This window comes from Antechinus flavipes, chromosome 2 (assembly GCF_016432865.1).
Source record: "Antechinus flavipes isolate AdamAnt ecotype Samford, QLD, Australia chromosome 2, AdamAnt_v2, whole genome shotgun sequence".
Classification (NCBI taxonomy): domain Eukaryota; kingdom Metazoa; phylum Chordata; class Mammalia; order Dasyuromorphia; family Dasyuridae; genus Antechinus; species Antechinus flavipes.
In genome coordinates, this window is record NC_067399.1 from 42,327,379 (window position 1) to 42,345,563 (window position 18,185).

Sequence of the window (18,185 nt, forward strand, 5' to 3'; positions counted from 1 at the left end):
CCCTCGCAGACGGTCGTCCCTCGCAGACGGTCGCCCCTCGCTGCCGGTCGCCCCTCGCAGACGGTCGTCCCTCGCAGACGGTCGTCCCTCGCAGACGGTCGCCCCTCGCTGCCGGTCGCCCCTCGCTGCCGGTCGCCCCTCGCTGCCGGTCTCCCCTCGCAGACGGTCTCCCCTCGCAGACGGTCTCCCCTCGCAGACGGTCTCCCCTCGCCCTTCGCAGCTGGTCGCCCCTCGCAGACGGTCGCCCCTCGCCCCTCGCAGCCGGTCTCCCCTCGCAGCCGGTCTCCCCTCGCAGACGGTCGCCCCTCGCAGCCGGTCGCCCCTCGCAGACGGTCGCCCCTCGCCCCTCGCAGCCGGTCGCCCCTCGCAGCCCGTCGCCCCTCGCAGACGGTCTCCCCTCGCCCTTCGCAGCTGGTCGCCCCTCGCAGACGGTCGCCCCTCGCCCCTCGCAGCCGGTCTCCCCTCGCAGCCGGTCTCCCCTCGCAGACGGTCGCCCCTCGCAGACGGTCGCCCCTCGCAGACGGTCGCCCCTCGCCCCTCGCAGCCGGTCGCCCCTCGCAGCCCGTCGCCCCTCGCAGACGGTCTCCCCTCGCCCTTCGCAGCTGGTCGCCCCTCGCAGACGGTCGCCCCTCGCCCCTCGCAGCCGGTCTCCCCTCGCAGCCGGTCTCCCCTCGCAGACGGTCGCCCCTCGCAGACGGTCGCCCCTCGCAGACGGTCGCCCCTCGCCCCTCGCAGCCGGTCGCCCCTCGCAGCCCGTCGCCCCTCGCAGACGGTCTCCCCTCGCCCTTCGCAGCTGGTCGCCCCTCGCAGACGGTCGCCCCTCGCCCCTCGCAGCCGGTCTCCCCTCGCAGCCGGTCTCCCCTCGCAGACGGTCGCCCCTCGCAGACGGTCGCCCCTCGCAGACGGTCGCCCCTCGCAGACGGTCGCCCCTCGCCCCTCGCAGCCGGTCGCCCCTCGCAGCCCGTCGCCCCTCGCAGACGGTCGCCCCTCGCTGCCGTCTCCCTTCAACCTGCCAATAATTCTCTCTGACATCCCAGGCTCCCAACTGAAAAGATCTTAGACGAGGAGATGGAGCAATAACGACCAACTCTCATCTGACAAATGAGGAAACTGAAGCTCGAACCGCACCCCGTAGCAAATGAAGAGTTTGGATACGCCAGCCACTCAGGCCCACTGAGCCCTTGTTCACAGATCCAAGAATATCGAATCCAGAGCCCCACTGGAGTTCCACCGGCCAATCCATGTTCGAGAAGGTCTGGAGAAGGGCAATGAAACCAGGGCTCCTAGCTCTTCTGACTTTTAGTGTCAACAGGACTTGTCCTGCAACTCACTGAGCACGTAGAAGAGTTACCACTGGGTACACGAATTAAGTCCAAGAGAAGACCCTGAAAGGAGCCTGATAAATGCTCCCTTTCACTCTCTTGCTCCCCATCTCTACTTCTCCCCAGAAACTCATCAGCCAGTCTGCCATCCCCAACAAAGCAAGCCTTAGGACAGAGTATCTTCTGCTTGGCGATTAGGGCTCCCCATCAAACTGCCTCCTTAAATAGGAATTTGCTCAGGCAGAATTACCTTAGGCTTATATAGTCTTTGTAATTGTGCTGAAGAGCTGATCCCAGGAGTTTATTGGAAACAACTTTGGTTAGTTAGTGAAGACTGAGTCGTGAATGACCCCTCTCCCATATTCTATATAAGAGGCTACATAAGCATCCTGTAATGATGCTTGCCCTCCTTTCCTGATATTTTTTGATACATTTTTATTTTTAGAGTGCTTAGCAAGGGACCCTCAACACACTATGTACATTAAGCTCTCTGAAAAGGCTGATTAGTGTGATGTTCACTGAATATTCTATACAAATGGAGAATCATGAACTCTTTTTCTGTTCTGGGAAAATTCAAGATTTCGTCTGAGGAAAAATGGCTGCTCCCTGGAACTTTGACCTAACCTAATAATTACATTATGAATCTTTGTTGTTCAAGCTTTGGATGTATTTTCTAGAACTGTTCCTGTAACATTAATTGCATACTTATATTATGAAACCTGGTATTACCAACAGAAAAACAACCTGCCTAATTCGATTAGGTTAGAGAATCAGCTGTTCAAGAGCAGTTTAAAAGATACTGTTTGGGGAAGGCTATTTAATTTCATTGAGATTAAAATAAAGGTCTCAAAAATATTCTTTGTTGCTTCATCTGATACAATGTTTAAGATTTATTATTTGCAGTTTGTTTTAGCTCTGCTGGTGAGATAAGGTAAGTACTCTCATACTTAAATCCAGATGTTAACAAGCGTCAGAGAAGGAAAAGATAGCTTCATAGCTAACTGGAAGGAGAAGGTTTGTAAATCAGCTCATAGTACAAATCAGCTACTGTCAAGGAAGTGAATTCCATCTCAATTGGAAATTAACTCCAAGTGAAAGGATGAATGATTTCCTGTGTCAGAAGATTTGGAAATATATTAAATTAAATTAATATCATCTGATTAGTACTGAATCTTTTTTTCATGATACTATAAATATTGTCAAGTTTCTACATTTTCTTAAATCGTGAAAGTTGGTAAGTTAGTGTAATACATGCAAGGAAAGCAGCTTCTTTTAGATTACATTATGAATGAATTGAAAGAAGAAAAAGGGTGAAAAGAAAAACAATATTTGAAAATGTTATATTATTTAATCAGTTGATCACATGTTCTGATATTCTGTAGTAATTTAATTTGAGAAATTGGAAATTTTCAGGTTTGCCTATAGATGAGGAATTTTTAGCTAAAATTATTTGGATATCCATTCACAAAGTTATTTTGCTAAATAACTACTAAAGTGATTAGGGGTTAGTATGATGAAGTAAAAAATTAGTAAGCACTTACATGTATATTTTCAAGAGAAAATAGATAATTGATTCCTGTGTTGGAAAAAGTACAAAGAAAAAAACTATTAAATATACTTGTTTGTAAACTTACACTGTTTCTTGGGATATCTAATCATAAATTCATATCCACCATGCACAAGAACTTGCTGTGTTGTGGAATTCTTACTGAGCACAAGGAATATAAATATTCCTCGCCTTAAATTAGAGGGAATTTTTCAAACTTGCTTATAATTTAGTGTTTCATCTCAGATAATTTATTACTTGTAAAAGTAAAAATGATGATTGTAATAGTGTTTATTGAAGTCACATCTTCAACTGTCTTATTCTTAACATACCAGCCTTAGAAATTTTATTTTTTAAAAGAGTTAATCTACCTTAAGAGATGCATATCTATTAGTGTGGAGCTTTACAGAAGGCAATTGGTATAATTTTTTTTCTAGGCATTTGAATAATCTATCCTATATTTATTATCCAGGTGAAATTATAGATTATTAATTGATTTTAAACCAGGATGAGTTTGAACTAGAAAAGAATAAAATTGAGCAGAAAAACAGGATGTTGTGTAAATTTTGCAAAGTCTAGTACTTTGAGTTGATAAACTGATTTTATTGTAGCAATATGAGAGTAGCTTAAATTAGTCTCTAAGGATTATTAGTACAACTTGCTATGTAAACTAAAATTTTATGGACTGCAATAGTAGTGATAATAGTGAGAGAAGTAATCATTTTTCTGTTATTTTCAACAACATTATTAAATTAGGATTGTCCTATTTTTTTCTCTTAATTTCCTTATTAAGGGATCAACTCCTAGGTCAGGCAATTAGTTTCTGAATCAAATTGCTAATAGATGAGGTGGCCCAAATCCTCAGGAACATACTCCTAAGTCTTGGGCAGGACCTCACCAAGCTAAAAGATTTTACTAACCTGCCATCTGGGGGAGGGGATGGGGGTAAGGAAGGGAAAAATTGGAACAAAAGGTTTGGCAATTGTCAGTGCTGTAAAATTACGCTTATAACTTGTAAATAAAAAGCTATAATAAAAAATAAAATAAAATAATAAAAATTTAAATAACATTTATAATTATTGTTAATTATTAATAATTCTAAATAATAATATCATTAATATTAATAATAATACTCTTTAGAGTATAAACAGAAAGTAATCATGGTGATTGCTAGCTCTAATCTCTTGTAGCCTTCCATTGAAGTTTAGATAACCCAGTTAATGGAGGTGAGGAGCATCCAGAGTGGTCTGGATAGATGGGTCTCTTTGTCCAAATTGTTGGAGGGAGGTGAGTTTCATGATCAACATTAGGAGCTGAAGGTTTTTGGCCTACCTCTTCATTTGAAAGGTCTCCCCCTCACCACTCAGAGTTGATTTCAGGGGAACCCCATTTTCCAAAGGTATTTAAGCATTCAGTGATCTCCATGGTTTTGTTTTTGGCAATCATTTTTGTAATCAAATAGCCTAATAAGTTATTTATTAATTATCCAGAAATTCTGTCCCTCAGGCTTTTCATTTATCTCAATTCTGCAATCAAGAAATGCTAATGAGCTTCTATGATTTTCAGTGGAGTTCTATTGTTTCAAGGGAATCTGGGAGAGTGACTCAGTGGTGTGGGCTGAGATAAGTCTCCTAACTCAGTTTCCCCAATATGACATCCTCTTGAATAGCAAATTTTCCCACATGGCTGATTCTATGATGTTTTACTAATATAATTTGCTCTCTACATCAGAGTATCTTAAACTTTTTCCACTCAATGCCTCTTTTCACCAGAGAAATTTTTATGACACTGAGTATATAGGTATATAAATGAAATATTTACTGATAATAAAAAATACAAAATTTTATTTGAAAACAATTCTTTGGTATACATATAATTTTACCATTGATTAAAGACATGCTAATTTGCATACAAAGGAGGTGAATGTGCTTGTTTACTTTTACATCAAGAATTAAATCTAGGACAAATATTTGATGCCTTTTAATGTCAAATTTTTCACAACCCCCTCATTTGGTTATGTAAGCCCATATCAGATAGCAACCCATAGTTTCAGAAACATTGGCCTATATAACTAACAAAGAAATTAGGAGATCATTTTCCTCTTATTATAATTGTGATTTTTGCTTCTATGGCAAATTTCTAAAATCATGGCAGATGGCCTATAGAAGAAATGAACACTATTCAATTATCTCAGACCAAGGCTAAAGCCATCTAAGCTAATATATGATGTAGGTATGTAAGATCATAATGATTCAGTCTGGAATTATACTTCTTTCAATACACTACACAACTAAATAGATATGAGTTCTTGGCCTTGTTTGCCCATTATTATGTATGATATATAAGATAGGATCCTTGTGGTGATTTGTGGGACCAATGTGTAACTCATTACTATATCATTTAATAAAGTTAAATCAGAGATTTTTCAATTTTGTTTTAAAGAAAAAGAATGTAGTTCAGTTGAACATGGTATTCAACTATAGACAATTCATTGAATACAATCTGGAATAATTTCCTTAGTCTATTCAGATAGCTTATTACAGAGTTCGTTACAATTTCTATAAAACTACCATCTTTTGGGTACATTCATTTATGTTGACATCAAACATAGGTCTGCAAATTATCTACCTACAAAGAGTTTTGTTACTTAGATGCATCTGAAATTAGATCCTTAGCACTATCTCATTCTCCTAAGGCAGGAATGGGTAGTCAAAAGTGAATTAGAGTAAATAATTGGAGTGAATAGCTAGAGTGAAATTTTTTTTTTTAAAAGAACACAATCCATCTAGGATATACTGCAACATATTTAACATATATAGGACTGCTTGCCATCTTGGGGGGGGGTGGAGGGAGGGAGGGGAAAAAAAACGAAACATAAGCGAGTGCAAGGGATAATGTTGTAAAAAAATTATCCTGGCATGGATTCTGTCAATACAAAGTTATTATTAAATAAAATAAAATTAAAAAAAATAAAAAAGAACACAATCCACACCTCAGATCCTCTTAGATTCCCCTTTATCCAGTGGTTGATGGTGTCTAAATCAAGTTCCTAATTTAAATAAGAATAGGTGCAGCAAAGAGCATAGAAACTGGTCTAGAAACATGCTCTGTCCAGAGGTTCCTAATTTGATACTTTCATGAGAGCTTTTAGATTTTAGCTAGCTCTTACCACAGGATCTGGTTATTGTCAAAGCAGATTTTAAATGTTTCAAATTTTACTGAGATCTGCTTTGTAAGGGATTTGAACAAAAAGGGGATCTCTACAATTGACCTGACCTGGAGAAGCAGATCTGCTATAAGTAGCTGTTCTGAGGATCAGTCTGATCAGATTGCTTAAGAAGAGAATCTTCCAGAGCACTGGATTAGGATTAGGAGATGCTCTCAAAACCCATAAAGCTGAATGAGGTGTCTGGCCCCTGAGATATGATGGACTGATGACATGGACAGTAAGAATGAGTTACTGAGCAAGAGCCACTTGACCTTCCATCTCACTCCTCCCCACATCATTATTCTTTGTAAGATCAGCTTGCCAAAGGGGGCAGCCCCATCTTCTGTCGATGTGTCAATCAATCTCTCTTCTCGTCACCCTATGGCCTTCTTATAATTGTATAATTGTCCTGAGACCTGGTGACAGGCTGACTGGCCAGGTTTTGCAGGGAACTAAAGATGAGGAGCAAAGGTTTTCAAGGGAAAATGATCTGATTCCTTTCAGGGCCTGACCTAGGTGTATGCACTGGTGGCCCTACTTTGTGCTCAGGGAGTTACAGAACCTGTACTAGTGAAACTGACAGTCACCTCCTCTATTCCCCATCCATAGCATGGGCCTCTGGGAATCCTTCTAAAATCTTCTATGTATGAGGGCTCAGTGGGCATAGAAGCTGGGGGGTGTATCCAGACTCTTACATTGCACTAGGCTGACCTTTGGACAAGTTCACGTTTGGGCCTGTTTCATCTGCTAAATGAGAGTTGGACATTATTGCCCCATTCATTTCTTAATTTAGGATCTTCTCTTAAGCTAAAATCTCGGGATGGTAGAAAGGATTATTAGTGGTTTTGATTTTGGAGATTTCTTCTCCCATCCTTAACTAAAAGGATGAACATTAGAAAAAGGGAAACTACCATCTTCTTTCTGGAATGAGACTTTACAGCCAGATTGAGAGCATGTCCAGGTAGAAGCTTTGGCTAGATTCATGTATCTTAATAAAGGGTTTCTATCAAGGTTAAGCAGGGAGAGAAGGTGTGTTTATGTGTGTGTATATGTGTATATATGTGTGTGTGTGTGTGAGACACACATAGAAACAGAATGAGAGACTGAGAGAGAGGCATTTTTAGGAGTTTCCTAGCAAAGTAACGGGAAAAAGAGTAGAAACTTGCTCCTACCCAGTTAAGGGCTGGAAGTAAATCAGTGGTGTGACCCATAAAGAGATATGGGGGCCACAAAAGTGTTCAAGATCCTTTGGAGGAACATATTGACTTAGAAAATCACAGAGTAACACCATCTCAGTTTGTTCATACTATTTGTTTAATTTGTTACCTATTTCCCCAGATGACCACCAAGATTTCCTCCAGGTGTCAGTCCTCTTAATTAAAATCTAAGGAGAGACATGGAAAAACTTGTATTTTCCAGGAACCCAGGCAATAAAGTTGTAGATCCTTGCTTTGTAAGAAAAAAGCATGGGCCAAGGCTGGTTCATAGTCCGGTGATCTCTCATACTCTACCTGGCTTCCAGTCCTCACCTACAAGGGTCTGGGGTCATTTCCATCTGAGACATTCTATGCTCTACTTGCTCAGGTCCTTGCAGATCTGACGTTCTCTGTTGAAAGGTCCCTTTGAGCTCAATAATCCTGCAGTCAGTGACATCTGGTTTCCATCAGGCTGCATCCTAATCCTAAGTGTCCTAAATGAATATGTAGCGAAGAAGCCTTTGAGGGTAGGGATCCGTTGGAATGGGACCTGCAAAGTGAGCCAAAGATGATACCTAGCAGGCTAGTAACTGATGCAAAAAAAATGGGAAATGATTGATTCCCAGAAACTAGGTGACAAGGAGCTTCCCCCACCCCCAATACCTGCAGATGACCACTCCTCTCATCTGGTTTTCCAAACTCAAGAGCTCCTTAAATAATTATTCTGATTAATTCTCACGGGGAGAGAAAGTGGTCCAGGACTAATAAGGAGATTTTGTGGGCATGACTACTAGTCCTTAACTAGCTAAGATGCCAAGTAGGTGGCCAATAAGATTTCTGGAATTAGGTAAGATCTCCCCTCTCAACTCCCTGCCAGAACCTACATAAACCTGAAGGAACCCAGTCTGAGAAACTCCTAGTTGGAGGAGGCAGCTTCAGCAGGACCAGCTTCAGACTTTTTCTGGAAGGTCAAAGGTTGGGGGAAGTCTGGGTATGAAATTCTTTGGGCTTCAATGGATCCACTTTGTGTCTCCTTGGGTTAGTGAATTGAGGATGGTTGGATGGCAGTCCAGTTCCTGGTGGGCCTTGAAACTAGAGATCAGGAGGATGTAATGGACATTGGCTAATCAATGGGAATGTCTCTGGATGTTGAGTCAACGAGCTGGTTGTTCTCCTGAGGATTGCTTCCTAGAGGATCTTAGGGATGTCCTTACCCTTCTCTTGTTTCCTCCTCTGTACATGTGAGTCTGGGGAAGGTAAATGGGCCCAATGTGGCCAATACAACTCTTTCCAGGTGTTCCTTTGTATTTCTTAGAAAGAGAAAAGGCACAAGGGCTGATCCCCCAAGGGTAGAAAGTGCCCTCCCAAGTAGGAGCTCACTAATAGCATGGGTCACACTTCAGGCCTTTTCTTGGAGGTAAAGGAGAAGATTTAGGGGGACATAGCCATTATCACAAATTTGAGAGGTTGTCATCTAGAAAAGGAATGCATTACCTCTGCAGGTCCTGAGGGTTCATCAGGGAGAAGTGTGTAGTGGTGAGAAAAAGGGGAATTAAAGCTGGATATCAGGAAAAGCTTATTGTAAGGGAGAAGTTGTCAAAGAAGACTTAAGCTTTGCCTTTTCTTTCCAGGATCACCAGAAATGGCCAGTGAGCTTGAAAAAGAGAATCATTATATTCCTGAGGAGCAAGAAAGAATAGTAGAACCAGGAGATTCTCCTACAGGATCTTCAGGTACCATTCCTCCTTTTATACAGTTCCTTGAAACCCAAGGAGATTCTTTACCCCCAATCTCACCTTCCCATTGCGGCCTCCCTCCTTAGAGCAGTAATAGATGGCCAGGGAATAGAGGAGGTACAATCCCTGGCACTGAAGAGCAGTGACCCATTGCCATGAACAGACTGGAGAGAGCACTCACCTGGAAAGAGCCCATTTCAAGTCCCATCCTTGATCCTGTCCCTGAAGGTAGCCATTTTTCTCTGTGCAGCCTTATTCATTTCTAAGCTTATAGAACCAGGCTGGAGAATAGCAAGTCATCCTCTAAGTCAGGAAGTCCTGAGTTCAAGGCTTACTTCTGAAAGCTACAGGCTCTGGAGCTCTGGGCAAGGCCCTTGACTCCTGGGACCTTTATTTGTAAAAATGGAAGGCTTCAAGGCAAAGACAGAGAGAGGTGCCAGGATCAAGGAGATCCCAGTTCATTCTCTGTCCTGGAAATGATGGTATTAGTGACCTCCCAGAGTGCTGTGGGGGTAGGAGAAGTGTGTTATGGACCCCTTGAAAATCCATCCTTAATACAATTCCCTTCATAAAGAAGAAGGAAGACACCGAGTCTAAAGGGCAATAAGAGATGGAGAGCAGGGCTCAAAGTTGGACCCAACAAATCTAGACTGCTTTCTTGAGCACCCATTCTGCCTCAGGCTTGTAGAAGAAGGCATGTAGGACAAGGATGGACATATTCACTGTCAGCTTGGGCTGTGTAGAGGTCTCATTATATTTTCATGCCTCTTTCAGTCACTGGAAGAAGTCAGGGGCCTCAGCCTTCTGCTCCCCTTCTGCTCAGCCCAGAATCCATGAAAGTCCTTTTGGATGTTTGGGCAGGCCCTGATATCCAAGCTCTGAGGACAGCCAGGAAGAGGCTCAGAGTCATATACAGGACAATATCCAAGATTTTTTATAAAAAGGGGATCCAGGGAGCTTTTCTGAGTGTTGGGAAATAGTGCTGGCTCTAGAAGACGTGTATTGTTCTATCCAGGGGTCCAACCAGAAGAGGCAGGATGACCCCATTCCCTGCCCATTTTATAAAGATTTAGAAAAAGTTCTTCCCTTCATGTGTTCCTGGAGGCACAGGGAATGGAAGCCCTGGGCATGAAGTTTTTGATGCTGAATCCACAGGCTATGAAACCTTAGGTAAATACTAGACAAAGGGATTTACCAGTCATACTGTGCTCAGGCAGGGCACCTCTGGGCACCCAACACTCACATTCCTTGCTCACTGGAAAGCACCAGAAGGAATCATAATCAAGCCTCTCCCATGGCTCTCCCCCTTGGTTAATAGTATATGTGACTGTGGGGTCCATCTGGAGCTCCACATGGGAGTCCGGATAAGGACAGGGGGACATTGACAGACAGGTATTAGATATAGGCATGAGTTTTTTCAAATAAGCTTTTTAATTTTCAAAATATAGGCAAAGATAGTTTAATATACACCCTTACAAAACCTTGGTTCCAAATTTTCCTCCCTCACTTCTCTCAACTATGCTCTGCTAGACAGCAAGCAATCCAATATTGGTTAAACATGTACAGTTCTTCTAAACACATTTCCACATTTATTGTGTTGTACAATTAAAATCAGATCAAAAAGGGGAGAAATAATAGAGGAAAAGCAGCAAGCAAACAAACAACAATCAAAAAGGTCAATACTATGTTGTGACTCAGTCCCGATAGACCTCTTTCTGGAAGCAGACAACTCTCTCCATCACAAATCTATTGGAATTGGCCTGAATCCCCTAACTGTTAAAAAGAGCCAAGTCCATCAGAGTTGGTCATTGCATAATCTTGTTGCTGTCTACAATGTTCTCTTGGTTCTACTCATGTCACTTAACATCAGGTCTCCCTAGGCTTTTTTACAGTCATCCTGCTGATTGTTTCTTACATAACAATAATATTCCATTACGTTTATATACCAATTTATTTGGCCATAATAAATATTTCACCAAGATTTAATTTTTTATGTAAAAATAAACAAGCACATCAATATCATTAGTATGCAAATTATTTTTTGTCTTTAATAAATGGAAAATTATGTGTATATCAAAGAACTGTTTTCAAATACAAGTTTGTATACTTTATTATCAGTACGTTTCCTTTATATAGCTAATTTATATGCCTAGATACTTGGTGTCATATAAAAATTTCTCTGATGAAAAGGAATATGGAGTGGAAAAAGTTTGACATCCTAATGTACACAACCAATTACATTAGTGAATCACAGAAGCAGCCATGTGGGAAAATTTGCCATTCAAGAGAAATGTCATACTTGGACATGCATTACTTCAAAATATCAGAACAGTTAGTCAACAGGTCTGATTAAATAACATTTTCAAATATTTCATTTTTTTTTACCCTTTGTCTTCTTTCAATTCATTCATAGTTTAATCCAGAAGTTGCTTTCCTTACAACATATGCATTACACAAGTTTACAACATTTCACAATTCAAGAAAATGTAGAAATTTGATAATATTTGCAATATCATAAAACAAGATTCGGGATCAATCAGTTGATATAATTTTAGATATAGTTCTAAAATTTCTGACACAGGAAATCATCACTTGGAGTTAATACAGCTCAAGGAATTTAGGTGGGACTCCCTTTTTTGAGAGAAGGTGATTTGTAATGTGAGCTAGTTTACAAATTTCTTCCTTTTATTTAGGTGTGGAGCTATCTTTTCTACCTCTGACTCTTGTAGCCTTCAAATTTAAGCATTAGAGTAATTAATTACATTATCTCACCAGCAGAGCTAAAATAAACAGCAAAAAACAATTCCTAAACATTGTATCAGATGAAGCAAGAAAAAATAATTTTGTGACCCTTATTATAATCCCAAATGAAATTAAATATCCTTTCCAAAGTAGTAAATTAGATTCTGTTACATTGAAAGACTTCAAATATAGCCAGCAAAAGGAAACTTCTAAAGGCTGAAGTTAGAAAGATGGATCAGTATAGTTTGGAGAATTTTAAATACTTAAGCACAATTGGTGTAAAGCTGGAAAAACCCTCAGCTCAATCCTGTCAGACCAGTGTGTAGCTTCCTTTAAACACTTTGGCTACCCCTGGCTACCTGATTACCCCTTTACTGTTTATAATGTTGTCGTCCCTACCCCATTCTCATTAGGTTTGTTTCCTCTCCTGTCCAGCTGATCAACTTTGATCAACACCAAACACCATCTTATTTCTGATCCTGAGACTCAGCATCCTTTGTGACTAGCTTCAGGGCCCTCCACTCATCACATCTTCAAGTAGAACCCATAAGAGAGTAGGACTGTGGGTTGCTGATTTGTGAATCTCCCAACTGAATCCTGACTTGTGAATCTCAAATGCTAATGTGTGAACTCTTAGAGATGTGAACTCAAGTACATAAGCATTGTTTCTATCAATTCCAGTGAGTTAGCAAGATTGTTTCAAGTTCTGGCCCATAACACCTCCCCAATAAAAGAACCTACTTGTACCTCCCCTTTTGTGTAGGTTCATTAAGAACTGTCCCACTATTCTGTTGCATAATCACAAAGGCTAACTTCTCTAAAATTTAGCCTTCCTTATGGCAGTAAGTTCCCTAAGACCTTTGCCAAGCCTAACGACATTTTCCCCCTTTTTATATCTAGTTCAGAAGCAACTTGCCATACCTTATAATATATTGCTCCTTGCAATGAGGGAATGGCAATGGCTTAAACCCCTTTTGGAATTTATGCACAGCATAATCAAATTTATTGACTTTTCAGAAAAAAAATAATTAAGACGAGAGAAAGGCTCATTCCAATTGGACACGGTGAAGGGATTGACCCTTACACTTTGTTCAGGTGATCCTGTATTAGGTTGGTGCAGGTAACTCAGTTCTTCCCAATGACTTCACCCTTCAGAGATTTCCTATCTCTAATTCTCTTCAAGATTGGTTTGCATGTAGGGAACTGAGCATTCATTCTTTATGGGCGCTGTCTGATCCTTCACTTCAGATCCCTGGAAGAGCTGACCTCCCAAACACTGATTTTAGAAATGCTCACAATTTCATTTGCTCCTTTTGTCTCCCAAAACCACTAAAATTAATCCCTACATCTTTGAATAGTTAGCTCTTGAAATTTTTTTTATTGTGAATATCTCTAGCCAGCAAAGGATGGAGATAAAGATGGAGAAGGAAAGCAGAGGGAGCAGAAGATCAGAAAAAAGAGCAACTAATTCAATGAGAACTACTGTGACTCACTGTGCCATTAGAAATGAGGAAGAAGACTTCCGAGAACCTGAGAAATCTTCCATGGCCTGATGCAAAGATCCAGGAGGACATGGTACATGGTTATAGAAATATTGTATAACAATCATCTTTGGAAAATGGAGCTACTCTCCCCAAGACAATGATCTAAGATAATTTATAAGCACCCATGATGAAAACTTCTCTCTCTCTTCAGAGAGAGAATTAAAGAACTCAGATTAGAGCCTACTTTATTGGCTGTGTGTGTGTGTGTGGCAACTGACATTATGCGACTTGTCCAGAGTTACACAGGTAACAAGTGTTAAGTCATTGAAGCCAGATTTGTACTCATGTTTTCCTGACTTCAAAGCTAGTGCTCTGTCCGGTGCACCATCTAGCTGCCTCCCTTTCCATTTACTTTTAAAATAACTTGTGTGACTGTATGTATGTGGAGATTTTTGTTTACTTTTATAATATAGCTAATATGGAAATATATTTTGCATGACTTCACATGTATAACATATATATTTTTTGGTCTACTTATATGTTTGGGGGAGGAGCACTCCAAATTTTTAATAATGAGTGTTAAAATTATTTTGTCATTGGCAAATATATATTGAAATAAAAATATGTATATTCTTTAAACAAGGACAACCTTGATTCTGCAGTCTACATCAAGAACACATAAGCCATCCATTCCATTCCCCAGAAAAATGCCCAGGTAACAATTTATGTCCTATCAATGAAATGGGTGGAAAAAACAGCTTGAGAATAGTTAAAATCCCATTACTCAAGCCACATCAAAAACATGCTTCCTATAAACAACATTGTGAACCAGAACAAGGGATTAGCCCTTGGATGTTTTACTAATCCATATCCCTTGGTGGCAAAAGAAACCCAAGACAGGTTTTTTTTTTATTACTGAAAAAAAACTATTGGGGGAGCTAGATGGTGCAGTAGATAGAGTGCTGGCCCTGAAGTGAGGAGGACCTGAGTTCAAATCTAGCCTCAGACACTTAACATTTCCCAGCTGTGTGACCCTGGCCAAGTCACTTAATCTCAATTGCCTCAGAAAAAAAAAAAAAAAAAAGACTATCAATTTGCAGTTGTCAGCAACTGGTGTGGGTACAGGCTGAGATAGTGAGAAAAGGCAATCGAAATAAAGAAAAAGCTTGAGCTTGGTGGGTTAGGTTGCAATACAAAACTTGACTAGTTTATTTAAGCAAGCAATGTCCTTATATCACAGAGAAAGCTTGTCCTTTCTCATTTGAAAAGCAATAATGCAAGGATAACATAATTTTCTTGTTAACATCTCATATCAATGTTTTGAAAGTACAAAACATTCCTGGTACTGATAGGCACAATGTATGCACCTGTTCTTGTAAACTTAGATTGTTATTATTTGTTATGTATCTGGGAGCCCTTGGACTCATGTTTGTGGGAAGAGACCTGCAGGTTCCTTGTATCCCAGTTGAGCTCAAGGATTCTAAGACAGGGCCCTCCAGATGTGATTAGCTAGCCTAATTAAAAAACAGTTTGTTAATTACTCAGAAACTCTGTTTCAGGTTTCATTTCAGCACTCTGCATATAATTCTAGGTACAATCATCAAGAAATGCTATTGAGTTTCTGTGACTTTCAGTGGAGTTCTATTGTTTCAAGGGAATCTGGGAGAGTGTTTTTTGGTATGGGTTGAAGTAAGACTCTTCTAACTCGATTTCTCCAGTTTGTCATTGATCTTGAATGGCAAATTTTCCCACCTGGCTGATTCGATAACCTTTTGCTAATATAATTGTCTGCCTATATGTCAGAGCTTCTTAGATTTTTTTCACTCATTATCCTTTTCACCAATGAAATTTTTATGTGACCTTAGGCATACAGATATAACAGTAGATATATAAACCAAACATTTACTGAAAATAAATCATAAAGAAATTTATTTCAAAAGAATATTTTTGTATATTTATATATATGTATATATGTATGTGTGTGTATATATATATGTATATACGTATACATATATATACACACACATACATATATACTTGTCCTGTGAGGATGAATGAGGACAAGTGTGAACTCAATAACTTATGTCTCTATCAATCAATTCTAAAGGGTGGGGGAGAATGAGAAAGTGTCAACTCAATGAAATAGCTTGATTCTCATCTCTCTGAAAGTAAATTTTACCATCTACTAAAGACAAAAGTTGTTTTGAACTTAATGAGCTGGATTGCTTTTTTATTTTTACATAAAATTAAATTTTAGAGAAATATTTTGATATCATGTTTTTGACAAATTTGTCTCAACTCCCATATTCAGTTACAAGATCCTATATGGAACGGCAGTGATCCATAGTTTGAAATTATGACCTATATAACTCTAACATAGAACTAATTTATCCTAAGTCTCTGAAATTTACTTGCAGGGAGATGAGAATCAAGCTATTTCACTGAGTTGACACTTTCTCATTCTCCCCCATCCTTTAGAATTGATTGATAGAGATATAAGTGATTGAGTTCACACTTGTCCTCATTCATCCTCACAGGATGGGAGACTGAGAAAGGATCCTTGTTTACAAGTCTCCTATTGAATTCTTAAGTAGCCGAGTCAAGCAGGCAGCCAATAGGATAGCTGGAATGAGGTGCCAACTCCCCTCTCAAATCCCTTCCAGAGCCTATAAAAGCCTGAAGGAACACAGTCTGAGAAACTTGTGTTTGGAAGAGGCAGCTTGAGCAGGACCAGCTCCAATTCTTTGAAGCAATGGAAGGGGGCCATAGTTCCAGACATTCCAACTGTAGCAGTGACAGGAAGCGAAAACGAGAGTTGGAGGAGGTGTTTGATGAAGACTCAGAAGACTCTAAGGAGTCACCAGGGATGAAGAAGAGGCGTATATCAAGGTCTGAGGAGGTGCAGGAGGAACTAGAGGTAATTCCTGCACCACCATCAGAGAGCTCAGTCCTGCTGACTAAATTACAGATCAAACAAATAAAGGAGGCAACCACAAGGCAGATCGAGGAAAGGAAAAGACAGCTGAGCTTCATTAGTGCTCCTCCCCCTCAGCCCAAGACTTCTTCCTCGCCACCAGAACGACTGCCAATGGGCAATACTATTCAGCCTGCCCAGGCTGCCACCTTCATGAAAGATGCCATCGAAAGGACACGGAAAGCAGCTGAACTACAAGCTCGGATTCAGGCTCTGCTGGCATCGAGACCAGGACTTATTGGCAATGCCATCATGGTTGGACCCGCCAGCCTTTGTGCTATGGGCATTGTTCGTCCGAAAGTGGAACAGAAGGACCAGAGGAAGCCCGCACCCCTTATCCTGGATGAACAAGGCCGAACCGTAGATGCTGCAGGCAGAGAGATTGAGTTGATACCCCGAATGCCAACACTAAAGGCCAACATTCGGGCTGCGAAGCGGGAACAACTCAAGCAGCAGCTCAAGCAAAAGCCACCAGAGCACGGGGAATCCAACACATTTTTTGATCCCCGAGTCTCTATTGCCCCTTCCCAACGCCAGAGACGAAGCTTTAAATTCCATGACAAGGGCAAATTTGAAAAGATTGCCCAGAGATTACGGACAAAGGCTCAGCTAGAGAAGCTGCAGGCAGAGATCTCACAGGCAGCCCAAAAAACTGGCATCCATACTGCAGCCAAGCTGGAGCTCATCGCCACTAAAACCGAACTAAAAGGAGAGATTCCTGATATTGAATGGTGGGACGCCTACATCATCCCCAAGGGTTTTGACCCTACAGGGGAAGCTCCCAAGGAAGAAGATTATTTTGGGATCACAAACCTTGTAGAACATCCAACCCAACTAAATCCTCCAGTGGACAGTGACCCACCAGTGACATTGGGGGTGTACCTCACCAAAAAGGAACAGAAACGACTCAGGAGGCAGACCCGGAGGAAAGCCCAGAAGGAGCTGCAAGAGAAAGTCCGGCTGGGGTTCCTGCCTCCTCCTGAACCCAAAGTCAACATTTCCAATTTGATGAGAGTGTTAGGCACAGAAGCCATTCAAGATCCCACTCGAGTGGAAGCTCACATCAGGGCCCAGATGGCCAAAAGACAGAGAATGCACGAAGAGGCGAATGCTGCCCGGAAACTGACAGTAGAAGAGAGGAGGGTCAAGAAAATGAGAAAGCTGCAGGAAGACACTTCCCAGGGGGTGCACATATCCGTGTTTAGAGTACGGAATTTGAGGCACCCAGCCAAGAGGTTCAAGATTGAAGCCAACGCTGAGCAGCTGTACCTTTCAGGGGTGATTGTACTTCACAGGGACGTCAATGTCGTGGTGGTAGAAGGAGGCCCTAAGGCACAGAAAAAATTCAAGCACCTAATGCTGCACCGGATAAAATGGGATGAACAGACATCGGACATGAAAGGAGATGAGAAAGCTGAGTCTGAGGAGGAGGCTGTGAGAAAACCCAACAAGTGTGTATTGGTCTGGGAGGGCACAGCCAAGGATCGGAGCTTTGGAAAAATGAAGTTCAAACAGTGCACCACAGAGAACATGGCCAGGGAGCATTTCAGAAAGCATGGGGCTGAACATTACTGGGACCTTGCACTGAGTGAGTCTGTGTTGGAGTCCACAGATTGAGACCACTACAGTCCCCACCCATTCCTTTCCACTGCCTTTGTCCCTCCAGCTTTCCTTTATTCCTTCACCCCAACCTGTGTCTGTCTCTGTGCACACGCACATATGAGCGTGTACTTGTGTGAGAGATCTCCAGAAACTACCAGACAGGACTGTGGGACTGAGCAAGAATTGCTGCTTTGTTCCCAGTCAGTCTGGTGCTGCCTTCCTTTCCCTTTCTGTGCATATGGATAAAGAATTACTTTTAAACCTGCTATGGCATTTTCCACACCTAGCTGTTTGAGGGAACTTTCTTACTCCACTTTCTTTTGACAAATACAATAGGGACCTTTTTATGAATGAAGCAGTAAAGACTAATATTTT

At 41.3% G+C, this 18,185-nt stretch overlaps 1 protein-coding gene across 1 annotated transcript; it reads left to right on the forward strand.

The window, feature by feature from the left end:
• Positions 1 to 1,101: 1,101 nt before the first annotated feature.
• On the forward strand, positions 1,102 to 17,889 carry LOC127546396 (U4/U6 small nuclear ribonucleoprotein Prp3-like). Its single transcript, XM_051973527.1, has 2 exons — positions 1,102 to 1,253; positions 15,950 to 17,889. The coding sequence occupies exons 1-2, from the start codon at positions 1,102 to 1,104 to the stop codon at positions 17,823 to 17,825; spliced, it is 2,028 nt and encodes a 675-aa protein (XP_051829487.1). The 3' UTR covers positions 17,826 to 17,889.
• Positions 17,890 to 18,185: the final 296 nt, after the last annotated feature.